The sequence below is a fragment of the Lolium rigidum genome, chromosome 7, assembly GCF_022539505.1.
Source record: "Lolium rigidum isolate FL_2022 chromosome 7, APGP_CSIRO_Lrig_0.1, whole genome shotgun sequence".
Lineage (NCBI taxonomy): Eukaryota > Viridiplantae > Streptophyta > Magnoliopsida > Poales > Poaceae > Lolium > Lolium rigidum.
Window position 1 is genome coordinate 315796534 of NC_061514.1, and position 15724 is coordinate 315812257.

Sequence of the window (15724 nt, forward strand, 5' to 3'; positions counted from 1 at the left end):
TTCGTGTACGTCTCCTCACATTTTCTTTCAACCTGTGTTGCGGGACGGAGACAAAGAATGGTAAGGTGGACCACAGAGAAAAGACAAACTCAAGGTTCTTTTTACAAAATAACTTGTCAGACACATTTTCCGGATCGGAGGGAGTACTATTTGAACTAATAATATATTTACTAGCTGTTGATCATATTTTTATTATCAGTTTGCCATTCCACAACTAAAAAATATATACTATATGTGAGTGATGACTTATATGTGATGATGGACTTGTTTTTGGCAAGGCCATGACCCATGATGTTTAGGTCCAGACTTTAGATCTAATGGTTCAATTCTAGGGTTTGGGTCTAAAGTTTGTGTCTAGGGTAAGATGTAGAGTTTAGGTCTCGGGGTTGGGTATGGGACTAAATATATGTATAAAAAAGAGCTTTGTCGAGTGTGTCGGAGATTCTACACACTAGACAAAGGGATTATGGTGGGCAAAAAAACCACCTGTGCTTGGTCTTTGCCCATGCCCTAGGTTGAGCCCCATGTACTCCCGCGAGATATTGGTGTCACTAGGTAGTCTTGTCTATCATATGCCTTCCGATCATGGCAGAGACGCTCTCGGTGCCTAACCAGTCCCCCTATGTTCTTCTAGTTGTCTTCATGTCTTTGGCGCCACGAGATTCTTAGCGAAGCTTGCCTCTAGAGCTTTGTATTTCGATTCGAAGATCTCAGCTTTGTGAGACTTGTACCTTTTTCCAGATCTACTGATTCGTCTCTACTTGTCGGACGTCATAACCAGGGCCGACGAGTCTGACCTCTTACGATCCTCCCTTCAAATTGGTCTCCTTGCTTGTGCCCTAGTACGTCCAATCGCTCCCCGACGGTGCACTCCGTCGAGGTTGGGGTGCCATCATGTCCATCGAGGATATGAGATTGGTTGTTATTGCCTTGCTGGGGACACGGAGTGTACGTGGTTGTGTTAGCTAGGGTGCGTTGAGTCCGTCAATGGTGGAGGATGTGACGTTTAGTCGTCGCCGGTGCCATACATGTTTAGTCTGAGGATGCAGCTGATATAGGCACTAGAGAGTTTCTCCATATATATACATGGAGTGCAGTGCAAGTGTGCAGTTGATGCATGCTCCATATATATACCCGTCATTGGCAGGGAGGCTGCTCCCATCTCCCGTCCTCGTGGCGAGCGAGGAGCACCCCACAAATGTGGGGCTTGCGGGAGCATCCACACCGCCCCCTGTTGTTGTGGCAGACCGAGCCACAACTAGCTGGCCTAGCAAAGCAAGCAAGCCAAGCGAACCAAGGGAAGGGAGGTGTGGAGCTGCATCCGTCTACGTCCCCGTCTATGGGGTATTCCTCGAATTTTGTTTTGTTTCTCCATATATATTTTTATAGATCAAATCTGAGATGTTTTCTTGGAGCTGCATATACTTGTAGGTTCAGATCATGGCATCACGAAGTAGATGAAAAAAAATAGCTTGGTTGATTCAACATATATATAGAATGTAGTGCAAAAGTGTAGTTGGAGCTTCAACCCATGTCGTCCACGCAAAAAAAAGAAGCTTCAACCCATGTCGTTGGCAATGTACACTTTTATACGGCACGGGTGTTGAGCAGCGTGTAATCTGCAACCCTGGAAAATCAACCATGGATTTAATGCACCGCATAGGGATAATGCACCGCATAGGGAGGTGCCCCTCCTTTAATCATCATCATTATTTTCTTTGGAATTACCAAAAACTAAGTCAATCGTAATTTTGTGGCGAGTATAACAACAAATCCCACCGATTAATTAAATTTGTGACGCAGTTCCTAGTTTTAGGGAGTGGTAATTAATAATAATCCCTGTAAATAAGGATGAAATTTGCTTTGATTGGGCAGTAAAAAGGATGAAACGACGACCACTTTCCCTATAGCTAGAACCTAGCCAAAACGCAAATAAATCCCCTGCTTTAATTTCTCCACTCCACCCAACTCCCTCGCCGCTCATCGGCCGGCCACCCCAACCAACTCCCTCGCCGGCGTCGCCGCCGGACAGCCCCTCCGCCCCCCTGATTCCCCTAGACGCCAGCTTCAAGGTCCTCGCCATCTGGAGCGCGCCTGGAGCTGGGCGCCCCCGTCGTGGCGCCTCCCGTCGACGCAGCAGTCGTGGGCGACGGCCGCCATGTCTCCCTCAATCTCTGCCTCGACGCACCAGTCGTGGGCGACGGCCCAAGCTGCAGCAGCAACAACAGAGGCCGGCGTTAGAGGTGGAGAACCTCCTCCATAGCGTCCGTGTCCCGCCACCGTGGAGCTCGCCCCGGGGAGACAATGAGGGGGGAGATGGTGGTCACCTTCTTGGAGATGCGGCCGCCGGCGACCTCCTGTACAACCTCCCCGACCTCGGCCGCCGGCGACGTTCCCTGCCCGCTGCTGCCGGAGACCACTCCGTCCCTCTGCCGTTGGCCACCTCCCCAACTTGCAGCTGCTCGGTGAGGCCCCTCACTTATCTGCTTGCACTTGCCATTTCATCTTCAGATTTGGGTAGCGTGTGTGATGATAACAGCATTGCTTGTCCCTGCACATTTGTAGACAATTTTTTTTTCAACAACACATGTCCTGATGATAACATCATAGCGTGTGTTATGAATGGCCAAGGTGGGTTGGAAAAACTCTGTTGTGGTTCTCCTCTGTATTTCCTCTGCCTGAAACCTCACTATCGACGGAGTCCATTCAGAGTTGCATGTGTGTGTGTCCACTGGGAATAGGGAAATGAGCGGGCTCCTGTTGGTCCTGACGGTGCATTTGCATCTGAGGGAGATGCGTGTAGATGTTTGCTGGGTAGTGATCTTGAAGGAGGAGCCAAGTTCGCAATATATAGGTACTGATCTTGCAGTTTGGTGGGTTTACTTGATATAATAAAGTAGATACTCGATTTCATTCCAAGGAAGATAATAATAATAAGGTGTTCCTCTTGTTCTTGCTGCCGAATACCTCCTATGCATGTCAACCTAAATACTGACTTTTTTTTATCAATTATCTTGTTTCTCACTTGATATCGTCTCTAAAGCAAAAATCTCTGCGCTGTTCACGGTTCCTAAATTGATGTGCTTACCTAGTTTTACCGTCTCACTTGTTTCGAAGCAAGCAGAGAAGCAGCGCTAATAGAGGAGTGCGGAAAATGCGGAACTGTTGCATCTTGTAAAAATCTGGTTATCTTTAATTTCTTTTGATTTGAAGCATATACATGTAAGCTTGTATGATACAGAGTTAACACAATTCGATACTACTCCCTCCGTCCATAAAACAATGTCGGATGTATCTATACACTAAAGAATGTCTAGATACATCTAAATTTAGACAAACTTGCAACATCCTTTTATGGGCAGAGGTAGTATTATCTTTTTATGATTGTAGTTTCAGTAGAATCTCTCACTTGTTTCAAAGCAAACAAATAACTCATGGTGTAATGAACTAATGATAATGAGTGCGAGTACAATAAGAAGAAGTTGGAATCTGTTCTGCAACCTTTACTTTCTTTTGTTTTGATATATATCTGTGTAGGCTCATATGATTTACATCTAATGCCTTCTTTTGCTTCTGTTTTAATATACCTTAATAGAAAATTTATAATGGTCACAAATTTCTGAAGGTCTTTCTAGTTTTCAATTTTTGAATATTGTCAACTAACACTTTCCATTCCAGGACTTGGAGGAGGAACGCATTGAGGACCTTGCTTTGTTAGGTCCAGCATCGTCCACTAACTCCATGAAACTAAGTGCTCTTTCTTTTCCCTTTATTCTGTTATAGTTATGAGCACTCATGCAACATTTTTCAAGTTCTCAGTACTAAAGTTTATAGTTTTGTTGCAGGATCCTGTTGAAAGTTCAAATTGAAAAAAGCTTTGTACCATGGGTGCTGAGAAGCAAGAGACCAATGGTGGTACAAGACAGTGTTGCTGCTGCTGCCTCTGTGTTGGTCGAAACACGTGGCCAGCTCGGTCAGCGGCGTCGGCGGGATGAGGACATCTACAATGTGAAGTGCTGCTGCTAGCCGCTGGATCTGGCATGGACAAGAAAGAAGAAAACATTGTTGGAAGCTGTGCGAGTTGAATGTATCTCTGCACTAGAGCTTCCTAGCAGTTTAGTTAACGCAGCCGCAAGAGTAGGAGGCACCGGTGTCCTCAGCGACACGCCGTTAGTTGAAGTGGTATCCACAACTATGACAATGGCCTTCTCGTAGAACGCCTCGCTCCTCTTTTTTTTAGTTCTACACTTTCAGCATATTCCATGCGTTTGATGCAAAATATTACTGTAAATAAATATCATGCAATTTCCTTGACTCTGGAATGTTGTTTTCTGACTTCTTTTTTTGCATCTTTTGCAGATTGCTCCAACGGCATCTCTCCCTCAATCCCCTTTCTCCACTCAACTAGCTTACACCGCTGCAGCCTCTTGGTGCTGCTCCCCGCTGCTCGTCCCACCTTGCCGCTCAGCGGCAGGCCACCACACCACACCCACCCTACTCCCTTGCCGCCAGACACCCCCACCCACCCAATCCCCTCCGGCCGCAGGTTCCCGCGTGTCCGCCATGCCCAAGACGTCGGCGTCAAGAACCTCCACCTAGTGCTGGTCCTCGCCATCCGGAGCGCCTGAGCTGGGCGCCCCTGTCACGCCCGCTATGGTTCCTTCTGTTGACCTTGGCTGCCGGCGTCGGCCACATCCCAAACTTCCAGCTGCCAGGTGATCTACCTCTTCTCCTCCCCCCTCCATGCATGCCTTGTAATTTTCGTTTCTATTTATTTATCATGTTGATGCACTCAACTGGAAACTACTAGCTACGACGCAGTACAATGTACCATGTCCGTGCATGGCGTTTTTTCTCTGTTGGCCAATGAGTGTGACCAACTGTCGATGGATTTATGATAATAGCTTGCTTTTTGTTTTATAGAAAATGGAAACGGTTTGCTACTGAACGAATGAACCTGATTGAACCTAGTTTTTAATTTTGGTTACAATTTCAGCTCCCTTACTGCTAACATGTCCAAATAAACAGCTTTGGAGCTTATACTCTTACTGGAAGGAAAAATACAGCAGTTGGTATGCGGCTTAGTGCTAATGCTTGCGCGTGTGAGGCTTGCGTGTATTAGTCCACCAATCTACTAGAGAAAACCACTTAATTATTTTTTGCAATGGCACTCGGAACAAGAGAGAAAAGAAGGATGCAGTACAATATGACATGATGGTTGACTCTTGATCTACATTACACCATAGAATGCTTATTATGTTTGTTTTAAGGAATATATCGCATTGCCAATTATATATCTCTTGTTTGCCGCATTCTAATTACCTGTGCAGTCCATCATTTTGTCTGTCTTCTTATCATATATTTTATCGGTGGTGATTTTGTCAAGTGTTCAAAACTAATCAACTTAGAATTTCAAAATTCAATAAAAATAATGAGTTTTATCTCTAAGCCTTGTTTGAATCCCCCATATTCCATTTTGTGGCTTCGGATACTGATTTCAGAATTTAATCTTGGAACTGATTCGATTTGACTATGATTGGCATACAGTGAATGTCTTGTCATAGGTGCTCACTTGTCCGATTCTGTTAATCTCAGCTCTAATTTGTTCCTGCAGTTTGACAACTAAACAGATCAACCATGGGCAAGGAGAAGACGCACATTAACATCATGGTCATTTGCCATGTTGACTCTAGCAAGTCGACCACCATAGGCCATCTGGTTTGAGAAGGAAGCCACTGAGACCCGCCCTCTTTACACGTTCACTCTTGGAGTGCAGCAGCAGCTGCAAAGGTAACTTGCTATTCATCATCTCTATGCTATTTTTGCAAGTAATTTTCAGTAGCACGTATCGCTTCATCATTTCTGCTATGTTTCTCGCCTTCTTGTGATAAATGAAGAAAATTGGCAATATACATGAATTTTTTTTACAGAAGGCAGGGACTGAATTCATGTAGTACAGCTTCCTATCGTTCTTACATATAGCTTCTTACATTTGATTAGAAGTTTAGAGTGTTTTCCATGTTTGTTAACACTGAATGATAGGACTTGCAAGTTGCCGAGTTGCATAATTAATTCTTTATAAAGCTGATGTTAATATCGTAATATCCTATCTAGGTAACAATACTTATATCATAGCATTTTACATAAGTGTACACATGAGGCATATAGGCATGTACTTGCATGCTTTCTAACAAGGTTCTTCTTGCTTGAAGTTTCTTACCACATAACCTTGTATAAGAAGAGGACCAAGAATGGATGCATACAATAGTGGAAAAGAAAGTGACCCTGAATTCTACCGCGAGGGTTCCAAGTTTTCAATATGGTAAGGTACTGCACCAACACCAAGTCTTTTGTAATCTTATTTATCGTCTATTATGAGTCCTTAGATCTTATTAATGCCTTTCCATCTGCATTCCGCATAGGTAGAGGAACAGGAGGAGTATGTCCGTGATGTGGCCTGGAGGGTGGCTTGGCTACCGGATCAGGCCGGTCATGGTTTTTTTAAAGTTGTGCTTGGTCTTTGATGACCTGAGATGCTTCTCTGGTGTGAGTGTGCCTGACAAGATTACTATTGTCAGAGTCATATATCCACTTTGTGCAAAGCTGATTCATTGCTAGTGCTATCCATTGCTGCTAGATCCGGCTTTGTTAGATCCATCATCATCAACTAACTCCATGAAAGTAACTACTCTTTCTATTCCCTTTATTCTGTTATGAGAATTCATGCAACATTTTCCAAGTTCTGAGTATTCAATTTTATAGTTTTGTTGTAGGATCCTGTTGAAAGTTCAAACTGAACAAAGCTTTGCACTATGGGTGCTGAGAAGCAAGAGACCAATGGTGGTACAAGACAGTGCTGTTGTTGGCGCCGTGTTGGTCGAAACACGCGGCCAGCTCGGCCATCAACACGCGTCAGGATGAGGACATCGAGAATCTGAAGTGCAGCTGCAAGCCGCTCGAGTTGGCCTGGACAAGAAAGAAGACATCATTGTTCAACTTCCTAGCAGTTTTGTTAACGCAGCCGATAGAGCAACATGAATCAATGTCCTCAACGACAAGCCGGTGGTTGAAGTGGTATCCACCACTATGGCGACAGCCTTTCGTAGGTAAGGCATGGCTCCTCTTTTTTCGAGTTCTACAATTTCAGCATTCTATGCGTTTGATGCAAAATACTACTGTAAACAAATAGCACACTATTTCCTTGAATCCAGATTCTTGTTTTCTCACTTTTTTTTTGCATCTTTTCCAGATTGGTCTCACCACATCTCTCCTTCAATCCCTTTTCTCCACTCAATGTGCTGACACCGCTGCAACCGCTCAGTGCTTCTCCCCACTCAGCGGCCGCCCGCCCCACCACACCCACCCGACTCCCTCACCGGTACACACCACCACCCACCCAATCACCTCCGGCCCTGCTTCCTGCGCGTCTGCCATGCCCAAGACGTCAGTGTCAAGAACTTCCATCTGGTGCTTGTCCTCGCCATCCGGAGCGCCTGGAGCTTGGCGCCCCCGTCATGTCCGCCATGGTTCCTCCTGTTGACTTGGGCTGCTGGCACCCCTGTCATGTCCGCCATGGTGCCTGCTGTTGACTTGGGCTGCTGGCGCCCCTTCGCCCCTCCCAGCCCCGATGCACCAATCACGGGCAACAACGCAAGCAGCAACTGAGATTGGCACTGGAGGTGGAGGACTCCTCCACGGCGTCTGCGTCCTGCCTTTGTGGAGCTCGCTGCAAAGATGCAAGGGGGAGGAGATGGTCCTCGCCTTCATGGAGTCGCAGCTGTTGTCAGCGACATTCTGGAAAACCTCCCTGAGCTGTGGCCGCCAGCAACATCACCGACCTGCTGCTGCCGGAGACCACTCCATCCCGCCGCTGTCAGCCACGTCCCAAACTTGCAGCTGCCAGGTGATCTCCCTCTCCTCGTCCTCCTGCTCCATGCATTCCTTGTAACTTTCGCTTCTTTTTGTTTATCATGTTGATGCACTCAACTGGACACTACTAGCTAGCTACGATGCAGTACAATGTACAATGGCCGTGCATAGCGTTTCTTCTCTCTTGGCCAGTGGATGTGTCCAACTGTTGATGATTTGTGATACTGGCTTGCTTTTTGTTGTATAGAAAATGGTAACAGGTTGCTACTGACCGAATGAACCCGATTGAACAAAATGCACTTCAGCTCTTATGCAGTACCTAGTTTTCAATTTCTGTTATAATTTCAGGTCCATTACTACGAACAAGTCCAAATAAATAGCTTTGGAGGTTATACTCTCACAGGAAGAAAAAAATACAACAATTGGTATGCGGCTTAGTGCTAATGCTTGCGCAGCCTGATGATTGAGTGGATTAGTCCACCAATCTACTAGATAAAACCACTCAATGCAACATTTATTCTGTTATGAGCACTCATGCAATATTTTCCAAGTTCCGGGTACTAAATTTTATAGTTTTGTTGCAGAATCCTGTTGAAAGTTCAGACTGAACACTTTGCACCCTGGCTGTTGAGAAGCAAGAGACCAATGGCGGTACAAGATGGTGCTGCTACCGTGTTGGTCGACACACACGGCCAGCTCAGCCATAAACAGCAGCATTGGCGGGATGAGGACATCGAGAATGTGAAGTGAAGCTGCAAGCTGTTGTAGCTGGCATGGACAAGAAAGAAGACAAGATTGTTGGTAGCTGTGTGAGTTTAGTGTATTGCTGCACTACAGCTTCCTATCAGTTTAGTTAACCCAGCCGAAAGAGTAGCAGGCAGCGGTGTGCTCGGCGACACACAGGTAGTTGAAATGGTATCCACCACTATGACGACGGCCATCTCGTAGGTAAGGCATGTCTGCTCTCTTTTTTGTGAGTTCTATACAATCAGCATATTCTATGTGTTTGATGCAAAATACTACTGTAAACAAAAAACATGCAATTTCCTTGACTCCGAATTTTGTTTTCTGACAATATGTTCTGCATCTTTTGCGTATCGTGGAACCCATCATATTCTACGGGTTGACAATTTTTTTTTTGCATCTTTTGCAGATCGCTCCCACCACATATCTCCCTCAAACCCCTGTCTCCACTCAATTTGCTGACACTGCCACAGCCGCTTGGTGCTGCTCACCTCACCTCGCCACTCAGCGGCCGACCACCCCACCACACCCACCCAACTCCCTCACCGTCAGACACCCCCACCGACCCAATCCCCTCCGCCCGCCATGCCCAAGACGTTGGCGTCAAGAACGTTCACCTGGTGTTGGTCCTCGCCATCCAGAGCACCTTGAGCTGGGCGCTCCCATCACGCCCGCCATGGTGCCTCCTGTTGACCTGGGCTGCCGACGCCCCTCTGCCTCCCTCCATGCCCCGACATACCAGTCACGGTCAACGACACAAGAGGCAGCTCAGACCGGAGGTAGAGGTGGAGGACCTGCCGTCCATGTCCTGCCTCTGTGGAGCTCGCTGCAGATATGCAACAGGGGGGAGATGTTCCTCGCCTTCATGGAGTTGCAGCCGCCATCGGCAACGTTCTGGGAAACCTCCATGAGCTCCGGCCGCCAGTGATGTCCCCAACCTGCTGCTGCCCGAGACCACTCTGTCCTGCTGCCGTCGGCCACATCCCAAACTTGCATCTGCCAGGTGATCTCCCTCTCCTCCTCACCCTCCATGCATTCATTGTAATCTTTTATTCTATTTATTTATCACGTTTCTGCACTCAACTGGACACTGCTAGCTATGACGCAGTACAAGGTACAATGGTCGTGCAGGGCATTTCTTCTATGTTGGCCAATGAATGTGTCCAACTATCAGAGGATTTATGATACATGCCTGCTTTTTTGTTGTATTATTGTATAGAAAATGGAAACAGGTTGCCAGTGAATGTGTCCAACTGTCAATAGATTTATGATATGTGCTTGCTTTTTGTTGTATAGAAAATGAAAATGGGTTGCTACTGAACGAATGAACCTGATTGAACAAAATACACTTCAGCTCTGATGCAGTACCTAGTTTTCAATTTTGGTTAGGAATAACTTAGGTATCAATAATTTCAGTTATTTGGATGAATCTAAAACTTGGAACTCTCTGCTTATGTGCTAACTCCTATTCCTCAGGTTATGCACTTGTTTTTATGCAAAATAAATGCAGCACACAGTAGAACCCTCACCATTTTATTCTCACTAACAGTCCGGCTTCATAATTGGACTGAATTGAGGTCCAGGATCTGGGAGGTACCATTTTGTTTTGTCTTCTTTATCAGGGACCTCTCTGGGATAATTTTATTATTCTAGAATCTCAACAAGGTGGAAGTTTTTCTGTATTAGAACTCTAAACATGCTATTGATGTTCCGTTAGTTTTGAATTCTGGTCAGCTATATCATTTTCAATTACTAGAGGCTACTGCATGTGATAAGTTTGATGATACCCTTATGCTAGATTACTACAGTATTTCAGAATTCAGTTGTATCAGTGTGCATTTGTTTCTTTAGAGTTGAATATAGAGCCATTTAGGCTAGATTGTTCTACTCTATGTGCAGGTGCAGGCTGTTCATGTAGTTTATCTCTTTCTTGAACATTTATCAATTGCCTTATGAGGATTAAGTGGGATTGGCTTCTTATATTTGTTTTGTTTTTTAGGCCACCTCCAGATAGAAGAAACACTCATATACTTCCAACCTTGTAATTTTGGCTCAATCTGTGAGGTATATATGCTTGTTTCCTGTGTATGGTGAAATTTTTCAAGACCCTTGCTAATGAAATTAGTATTGATTAGCCAGGTTAACTGCTAGTTTTCTCTGTAACATTCACTGCTGCTTTTTTCTCGAATTAACCAGATGAGATGGATCAAAGAGAGCACATGAACTGAGCACTAAGCAATGGATCCGTCTACATTTGACTTTTGGAATGGACGGCGGCAATTCCAGTTTTTGTTATGTTGTTGTGATCAGCTGGGCAGCAGTGGCAGCGAGGGAGATAACCAGGGGCCGAGGGTTAGCATGGAGATCATGCATATGCGGCTGGCAGCAACACTTGCATTTGTGTGTGTAAAACTTAAGAGACCAGATTTTTTTCACTTGGTAAATATGTTTTAGCTAAATGTAAATTGGAGCTCATAGAATTCTTTCCCTTGCATTCCATGGAAACAATGATGGTGGTTTGAGAAATATATTCTCGGTTTTCTTAGCCAGGTTTGATAGAGCAATTTGTAGGAGCAGCATTATTGTAATATTAGCTAGTATGAACCACCGTATCTTCTTTTATATGTAATAATGGTTTGAGTCCCTCTTACAGTACTAATGTGAACACCTTTGCTCGACTGAACATGGAGATGTATTATTAATTCAGTGCAACGTTTTTGAACTATGTAGAACCTTATATTTGCTTGCCTCCATTCATATTTAATCGTTGTGCAGTGGGCAGGCAAGGCCAAGCGCTGCCTTTAACAGGACCTATTATATATATATGTTTGTCCAGTCCATGAGACAAATCAGAGATGTTACACTAGAAAAGTGATCCAAACGAGGAAGAGATTGGATCATTTCAATTTTCATCAACTCAACAGCACGTCCAGAAAATAGCAACCAGAAAGATACAATCTAATTAATTAGTTCCTTTCTTTTGCATCATCCTGTCAACATTGGAACCAATCAGTTGTTAGCCAATTTGGCAGCCACCTTCGAATACGGGAGGGGTTGGCCAAGTCGACTAGCTCCATCCTGTTAATGAAGTCTATTTGGTACGTACAAAAGTTTGTACTTGTATGTTTTCGTATGTGCACGTAAAATATGGACGGAATGAGTCTGTCCATAATTTGGTACAGAGTTTTCGATGATGCTTGGAAATTAATTCTTGCTTCATGAGCGCGCGCCGGACAGCTGGAGCTTGAAGCAAAGCAGTTAAATATGGTATGACTATATCAGTATGAATTGATGAATTCTATGGGTAGTACGACAACTACTCGTTTGTGTGCCAATTGATAGTTTGACTAGATGTATTCTATGGTTGTCGTAAAAAAAATAGATGTATATTCTATGGAAGAGTATATACAGGTGTTATCTTCCCCTTCTTTTTAAAACCCATGCAAAATAGTTAAATCCATAGGGGGATTCATTGCTAGGATGTGCAATGCACATGCATTTTCTGTTCCCATGATTGACGGATCCATCCTGCCACTATTTCTTATGTACCTTGAAGAACTAAACAGTCCGTTAATTTTGGTAGATCCTTGGGATTAATAAGGACCGGACGTGATTACTAGAGAACCGCATTGCACTTATTACGAGAAAGAGAAAGGAATCAGTGGTTCACGAGCGCCCAGGCGTTTTGGCCCACCACCAACCCTCCTACTTCCACCCATCAAATTCGTTGCTCCTGTAGCTAGGAACAAGGAACAAACAAGACCGAAATTGCCTCTAACCCCATCTTATTCCCGCTACATCTCTCTTCCCTCCCTCAAAATTCAAACCCCAAACCTTGACCTCTTCTTTGTCTATAAATACGAGGAGGGGTTGAGCCAACGCGTGCGTCGTGTGTGACGACTTAGACTTTGACTCTTGCGATGAGAGGAGAGGAGAGGAGAGGAGAGGAGAGCAGAGGAGTAGGGCACTTTGAGCCGCCGTCGAGTGCAGTCTCTCTCCTCTGGTCTTATCGGCATGGGGCAGGCAGGCGGGATGCGTACGGATGGTATGTGAGACGGCGGTCACCGATGATACATACGTCCTCCATCAAGTTCTTCTCCGGATCCCATCCACCAGGTAAAAATTCATTCTCATGCTGCAAACATCGCTCGGGAGTTACTTGGACGATCGATTTGGTTTTCTGCTCATGTTATAGCGATCTTTGTTTTAGATCGACGGCGACGACACAGGGGAAAAATAGCCTGCGAGGTTGGGATGTCTGACGCAAGCGAAGGGAGATGGAGATGTTGCGGCGTACGTGTAGAGGAAATGAATCACGCTGAATGAAAATCGGTGAGTCAGTTGGTCGTCTCTTTTATCTTCTTCTCAGATCGATGATTGATTGATGGACATGAGCAGCGTAGGAGTATGTTTTGTTACGCATGCAAAGGAGAGAGAAAAGAATTAGTGCGGCGGGCAGTTTAGCTTCTTTGTACTACCTAGTTTGCTTTGACTTGTCGTACCAGGAGACATGCCTCGACGGATTCCTGAATACCACCACCGACGCCGCCGGCAAGATGCGGGGCGCGCTCAACGCGTCGCAGGAGCTCACAGAGGACATCCTCGCCGTGGTGGACCAGTTCTCGGCGACGCTCGGGAGCTTGAGCTTCGGGAGGAGGCTGCTCGGGGAGGAGGACGGATCGCCGGTGTGGATGACGGACGGGAAGAGGCGGCTCATGGAGGCCGGACCCTCGGCGCCGGATTTCAAGCCGAATATCACGGTGGCGGCCGACGGCAGCGGTGACTTCAAGACCATCAAGGACGCGCTCGCCAAGGTGCCGGCCAAGAGCGCATCCATGTACGTGATGTACATCAAGGCAGGAACGTACAAGGAGTACGTGACGGTGCCCACTGAATATTGATATGTGTAACTTAACTTAGTTTGCAATCCACTGAATATTGATCTCTTCACAGGTTGCTTATCATACACCTCCACGTTTTCCGACAGAGGTGATTGATTGCATAAGAGAAGGGGTATCTCTTTTATTTCGCCATTTTGGCCTGCGTGACTTTGCCAGGATAGATGGTTGGTTTATACCAACACCCGCTACTTCTTTATCCTCATCTGAAAACGGTGGTTTATCTTCAGTAATGATTTAAAATTTACAACTATTATTTATTTAGGAGTTGTTTGTGATTATTAATTCTGATGCTCTTGTGTTGGGGCTTGACCATGCGTCACTCATGTGTTACTTATGTGCTATGGCTAAGTAGAAGGATAAGTTGGACAAGTCAAAATTGGAGGAATGGTTCACAAGCGTCAATTTGAATAAAGAAAATGGCAAAGTGGTGGTAAGTAAAGATGCATTGCTTGAAAAATTATTGCTGGAATTGTCTTGTTTAGTTTGTTACTTCTGATGTCCTTACACAGGTCAAACCAACGAGAGCTGGATCAAGTATAGGTGTAGTTGTTGCTTATGGTGCTAATGAGGCAGCTGAGAAAGCAGAGGGAATAATTGCATGTTTTACAGGACTTGGATGTTGAGATGCATGTTTTACAGTGATCTACATTTTCTAGGCACATGGAGTAATTGAGATGCCAGTCCCTCCTCCGGAGTCATTAATATTTGAGCCATATATAGAAACCGACGAAATTATCATTTCAAATGAAGCAAGGGATGACAGTTCCCGGCATCTGGTTTGGAAGGGAGAAAAGGAATGGCTTGAAATAACTGTTGGTGTCGTTGGCAAACGTGGGGAGATGCATTCATTAAATCCAAGTATCACAGTCAAAGAAAGCGGTGATATCTTATCTCTTGAAGAGAAATTTCAAGGTAATTAGTCTGGCGCAAGTCTCTGAAGGTTTACAATGGTGATCCAGAGTCATATTTGTCTTGCCTTCCAAAAAAAAAGAGTCATATTGTCTTAAGGCCAGCTTGGTAATGTTATTTCCAGATGCCTGTACTTTCTAATGTGGCACCCACAACTGAGCTTGGCTTGTAATGTTTTTCTCAATGTTTTTCTGAATGGAAAATCTTCTTTTCAGTACCATGGCTTGTAATGTCTGCATATTTTCCTCGTTTGCTTCACTGTGAGCATAGTTAACAAGATTTAATTCCACTTCCAGGTGGAACTGGAATCAACTTGACGCCACCTCCTGCATCAATTATGAGGTATCAATTCCCACCATTTGTGCAGCGGAATTTACTTTTCAATCCTTGCTGTGTATCATGACCTAATAGTGTATCTTCTGTATTTGCAGCGAGGATGCTCTGCAGAAATGCAAAAGTTGTATTGAGATGATGGCAAACACACTGGGGCTGGAGGGTTTTTCACGCATTGATGCATTTGTGAACGTGCGAAATGGAGAGGTACCTCCCTCTTTTTCTTGTGATGTTAGTAAGTGAAGAAGAAATTATCTGCTGTAACTAATCACTAGTCCAACATTTGTTTCTAAAGGTGCTGTTGATAGAGGTAAATACTGTACCTGGGATGACGCCATCCACGGTTCTGATTCACCAAGTAAGCCTATACACATTAGTCCAGAAACCTCATCTGTTTAAACTATGTGTCTCCTCGCGTAACCCTTGCTCGCTCATGTCATCCAAATATGCAGGCACTGACAGAAGAACCACCCATTTACCCCCACAAGTTCTTCAGAACACTCCTTGATCTGGCGTTTGCAAGGGCAAACTAGATATATAGTTCACCGAGGTCCCCCCAACTCATCAATTTGAGTGCAAATAAGGCCGTTTATCACCATATCTGTAATGTGCAACTGCAATTGTAAAGTAGTTATGTGGATTTTGGTAGTCAGTGGTGTGAAGTTTGTGTGTCCGGGTAATAGTGGACAGAAGATGGGAACACAGAAAATGCCCTGTTGAATCCCACTCTTTCGTCTTTTTAAGGTGACTAGCCGATAGAATTTGGCATGTGTTTACCTGTGTTACAATCCTTTGCGTGCCGGAAAATTAACCTTCCAGGTTAGTGAATGGCTTCTGGACTGAGAACTCTACATCTGTGCTATGTGGAGCCATCCAGTACAACAAGGTCAGCTTCTTTTTTGTTTTTAGATAGTGATCTGACGAGGCGAGTGTGCCAAATAAGTGCACGGCCGACAACGAAAAAGCAG

General features: G+C 44.9%; 1 protein-coding gene and 1 long non-coding RNA gene across 6 annotated transcripts in view; both read left to right on the plus strand.

The window, feature by feature from the left end:
* Window positions 1-15499, plus strand: part of LOC124673523 (D-alanine--D-alanine ligase) — a 32398-nt gene extending 16899 nt beyond the window's left edge. The window contains exons 20-24 of the mRNA XM_047209589.1: window positions 14171-14426; window positions 14720-14765; window positions 14855-14963; window positions 15052-15114; window positions 15209-15499. Coding sequence (XP_047065545.1) covers window positions 14171-14426; window positions 14720-14765; window positions 14855-14963; window positions 15052-15114; window positions 15209-15289 — 555 coding nt within the window. The 3' untranslated portion in view covers window positions 15290-15499. The remainder of the gene's footprint in view (window positions 1-14170; window positions 14427-14719; window positions 14766-14854; window positions 14964-15051; window positions 15115-15208) is intronic.
* On the plus strand, window positions 2392-11256 carry LOC124673524. 5 transcript variants are annotated; one of them, XR_006992768.1, is made up of 13 exons: window positions 2392-2465; window positions 3679-3751; window positions 3846-4182; window positions 4360-4715; window positions 5615-5790; window positions 6213-6322; window positions 6423-6681; window positions 6774-7106; window positions 7250-7903; window positions 8454-8817; window positions 9023-9616; window positions 10613-10677; window positions 10810-11256. It is a non-coding gene; the product is annotated as an uncharacterized LOC124673524 (long non-coding RNA). The 5 variants fall into 5 exon arrangements; XR_006992767.1 differs by having other exon boundaries at window positions 3846-4715; window positions 6213-6327; XR_006992770.1 differs by having other exon boundaries at window positions 3846-4715; window positions 6763-7106.
* Window positions 15500-15724: the final 225 nt, after the last annotated feature.